General features: G+C 37.9%; 1 protein-coding gene across 1 annotated transcript; it reads right to left on the reverse strand.

Moving 5' to 3' along the window:
* Window positions 1-2,638: 2,638 nt before the first annotated feature.
* LOC113821832 (uncharacterized) lies at window positions 2,639-3,621 on the reverse strand. Its single transcript, XM_027374351.2, has 2 exons — window positions 3,591-3,621; window positions 2,639-3,363 (listed from the first exon to the last, which is right to left on the reverse strand). The coding sequence occupies exons 1-2, from the start codon at window positions 3,600-3,602 to the stop codon at window positions 2,854-2,856; spliced, it is 522 nt and encodes a 173-aa protein (XP_027230152.2). The 5' UTR covers window positions 3,603-3,621; the 3' UTR covers window positions 2,639-2,853.
* Between the last annotated feature and the right edge of the window lie 1,289 nt (window positions 3,622-4,910).

Here is a 4,910-nt window from a genome sequence, read left to right on the forward strand (position 1 = left end):
GGCTAATACAACAGGTAAAAGTTAACTCAACTTTCTCCGTTGATATTACCTTTATAAGGAAGGGTCACTGAAATAGCACTAGTTCTTACGTCTAGATACGAACAGATTTATGGATGTATCTTGTGTGTGTGTGTGTGTGTGTGTGTGCATATATATATATATATATATATATATATATATATATATATATATATATGTGTGTGTGTGTGTGTGTGTGTGTGTGTGTGTGTGTGTGTGTGTGTGTGTATGTATGTATGTATGTATGTATGTCTCTCTCTCTCTCTCTCTCTCTCTCTCTCTCTCTCTCTCTCTCTCTCTCTCTCTCTCTCTCTCTCTCTCTATATATATATATATATATATATATATATATATATATATGTGTGTGTGTGTGTGTGTGTATGTATGTATATAGATAGATATATGAACATCTATATATGCATATGTGTATATATATACAGATAGATAGATAAACGTATATATGAATACATATATACATATAAATATATGTATGTATGTGCTTACATTATCTATGTACGTATGTACTTTTGCATGCATGTATGTATTTGTGTGTGTGTGTGTGTGTGTGTGTGCGCGCGTGTGCGCGCGATTAAACATAACAGGTCTAATAATACATAATTCTATATACTTTCCGGTATGATTTATTACCAAGACAGCTCAGTTACTCACACAAGAAGAGGACGAATATGGCTTGTTGCGGTAAAATGTAAACAGAGGTTCTCATAGATTTGTTAAGAAGCATTATTTTTCAAACAGGCCAATGCGTAAACCCTAAAACCTCCTATGAATATGTCTACATCTGACGAATCATTTTTAAATAGCATTAAGCATATTGAATGAGAAGGGGACTCGGAAATTAGTTCGGGAAGACAGCGACACCCCCCCCTCCCCCCCGGCGGTTAAGAGGTTCGCCCAGGAAATGCATTTTCTGTTTCCGGGTTAATTATGACATTTCGTTCCCCTTCAGTGGAAGCCGAGCAGGAAATCCAAAGATGTTATCCCTTAATAGACGCGATCCTGTAACAGTGGTCTCTATTACGTTATCAAAAGTCCGAAGGCTGCAGAAAATAGATATGAGAATAGAGAACAAATAAACACTCACAAACGATCGTTCAGATTTGATAAGATATCAAATTACTTGATATGAAAATAAATACTTCTGGTGAATATTTACTTTCGTGGTTTGACAACTCACATGATCCATGCTAGCTAGACGTAATCCACAAACTAGTTTCCTTTTATACTGACCCACATCTGTATTTTGCAAATACGACAAGCAATACTGCACCATTGACGTGGCCCTTCCGCCTGCGATGCTTGCATGTCTGTCGACCACTGTACACGGTGCAATGTCTAGGGTGAATTTTTAACAACTGTGCATTGGTTCGTCAAGGGAGAGGAGCCAGCCAATCACCGTGCGTCTCCAGTAGACTCAAGACGTCACGGATTACCATAGCCAATCATGCTGCGAGAAATGGACTAGCGAAATGAGGCAATTGTTTGCATTTAAAAAGGAAGACGGCATGAGAATAATAATAATAATAATAATAAAAAGCTTGAGGATACGCGATCAGTGCAAGCTCAATTTTATCTCAACATGTCCTTCGTTTTTGTTGCCTTGACACATATCCCTCCATTTCCCTGACACATATAGCCCCGCCAGCTGTCAAGGTCGAAACCGTAACTGTTTATCGTTTGCGACGGTAATGAGCCCCAGATTCGTGCGAAACGCGGCCAAGGCTTCTCAGTCTTCACCCGGAAGTCAGCGTTGGGCGCCATTTCCAAATTCACCGTGACTGCTGCTGATTTAGCATGGAGATGGCTTAAGATCAGTATTTAATAGAAAGTTCTTTTTGCATATCTTTCAGTTCGGACAAAAAAAAAAAAAAAAAAAAAAAAAAAAAAGACAAGAGCTAACTTATGTCAGTGATAAATAATTACAAAGTGGGGTGTAGATGTTAAATAAGGATACGTTACTCAAACTCACAAACACACATACATTATACATACATATTTATGTTTATTTGTATGAATGTGTGTGTATATACTGTTTGCGTTTGTGTGTGTGTTTTTTTTTTCCAAATCCTATTTCTGCAATCTCCAAGAGAACATAACGCTAACAAGAACTGAATTAGCAAATCGATTACCTGTGTCGAAGGACGAATTTCATTTCGGGAGAGTTCCCAGTCGTCAGTCTCATACCCAGCTCCGAATGACTGGAAATGCGGTGCAGGAAACGCCATCTTCCGCTAATGACAGTAAATTGGTGCTGCTGTTTCGGTCCCTTCTGTGTGGCATCGAACTTACTAACCACACTGGAATCGGTTTTACATCGAAATGAGATTCGAATTTTTCTTGTCATCATCATCGGCCCTTTTAGCCGAGAAAACGTTTTTCCTATTTTCAGTTTTGTTATCTTCACACAGATGTCTTAAAAGTGCATAGATAGATTTTATTTGTTTTTATCAATTTTATAGTTATACTTTGTCGTTTTGATAATGGAGACATTTGAGATCAAGAGTTTTGTTATTTTACATGCGAAGGATGAATATCGTAAACCTTAAACATGTTTTCCATTCATTTTATAACCTTGTACGGTTTCTGAGTCAGTCAGATTAACAATATGATTAGGTTGTAAGATAATCTCCGTTGAATTATTGTTAGCTTTATTCCTTACACAATGATTCAGGTGATTTTCCAATTGTGTTTGTCCTCCTACGAGTAACCACTGCATATCCTGTCTGAAAAACCGGCGTGAGCAAACCGGACTATCAGACACACCTGGTGAAGGACCATCGCCACAAGGCCTGTCGTAATCCATGCCTCACCCCTTCCTTATCCCCTGTAGCGGTAGCGGTAACCGGCGTAGTAAGGATAGTAGTGGGGGTAACCGTGATAGTATCTGTTGTAGTAGTGAGGGCGTCCGTGATAGCTGTAATGAGGTTGAGGTTCGGTTTCCGATTCGACTGATCTCTTGTGGTGGCTGTGGTATGTGTGAGGGTAACCATAGAAATTGCTGTGGCGGTACCCAGAGTAAGGGTAGCGATAACCATGATGGTATCCATAGTGAGGATGGCCATGGTGGACTACTTGATGGCTATAACTGTTGGTGGTGTCCGGGTCAGCTTCCGGCGTGGGGTCAGCTGAGCGTTTGGTGAGGCCGTGAACTTGAGGAGCCACGAAGGAAGTGCCGCCACCTGGATGCCTGGCCACTCCATCGCCCTCCAGTGGCTCCAAATCGTGGTAGAGAGGATCGTACTGGTAGTAGGGGTAGTGGTTGTATTTGTGTGGCTCGGGATCGGCGCGCGTAACCACGGCCGCTGCCAAACACACCAATGCGATTGCCTGGAAAATAGTATTTACATTTGAACTGTAAGAGATGTATTGTTCTGGAATAAAATGACATTGTTATTACTTGTACTCTCCTGCATAGATTCAATCATACAGGCTATCAGAAAATGAATTAATGTGAGAAAAATAAAATATATTTGTGTGTAAATGCACGGGTGACTGTATTCCCCCCCCCAAAGTATTGGCAAATTCTTCATTCGATGGGAAATATAACGACTCACAGTAAGTTTCATGGTTGGTCCTGTTGTGGGCTCACTGTGTACGTTGTCTCTACTTACTGTTTGTGGAAACCACTTATATATGGCTCCTGTGCTGGGCGTGGCCTTTGATGAGCATAGGGTCACGCCCCTGAAAGAAGACCCTTAGAACTTACTTCCTTAGTCTTTGAAGAATTAGTTTACTCTTTTTGTAAGATATAGAATGAAATCTATAGCAGATCGGTTAATAATGCAATTAAATGAGTTTGAGAAGTCATGCGTTCCCTTTCGACATTCGTATCTTAAAACAAGACGAAATGCAGGTCATCATCAGGTTAAAATGTCGCTAGAACAAATCCATGAAAATGTTGAAGGGAATCGAATCTTCAAACTCGTCGAAAAGAAGCTAATAGACATAAACTTGTCATCGTTTCTTAACATAAACAAAGACAAAGGTAAAATCAAGATATATTAATCTTGGATAAACATATTTTCATGTGCTTGTGTATATTCGTGACTTTTGCGACTTTTGCATAGAGTTAGGCACACATATTTCTATGTATAAATTTACAGGATACACATCTATAACATATATGATATATATATCAATACCTCTTTCTATACATGTACATATATATATATATATATATATATATATATATATATATATATATATATATATATATATATATATATATTTATTTATATATATTATATATATATATATATATATATATATATATATATATATATATATATATATATATATATATATATATATATATACAAATGGACAAAGACAGGCAACCACACATATGCAATAAACATATATATGTGTGTGTGTTTAAGTGTGTGTGTGTGTGTGATTAAACGCGGCCTGTGAGCGGTAGTGTGCAGACAAGGTAGAGTCTGGCAGAATGTTATCTATGTGAAAACAGTGAGCAATAGGTTGAAATAGCAGCAGAAATGGTGGGTATTCTATGATAGTCTTACATCGCGCGGTCACGCTAGCTGCAACAAGGTCTCCGAGAATAGTATAAGACGCAGCTATTTACCCAATCTTAGCTAAACCAAAAATAAAATAATAACAATAATAATAATAATAAATGCAATAACAGGAATATATATTGAGGATAAAAAAATGGGGTAAAATACAATGGAATAAATAATCTAAAGTAGCTTAATATAAGTACATACGTGGATGCAAGAGGATATATGACCGGAATAATAATGTATAAAATGCTCATGTTGGTACAGTCACGGTCAAAACTCTTTCCAAGCCTATTGCGAATTCCTTTTCAAACATCCGCTGAATACCACGCTTTCTGTACAAGGGAAGACCGA

This window comes from Penaeus vannamei, chromosome 24 (assembly GCF_042767895.1).
Source record: "Penaeus vannamei isolate JL-2024 chromosome 24, ASM4276789v1, whole genome shotgun sequence".
NCBI classification, from domain to species: Eukaryota; Metazoa; Arthropoda; class Malacostraca; order Decapoda; family Penaeidae; genus Penaeus; species Penaeus vannamei.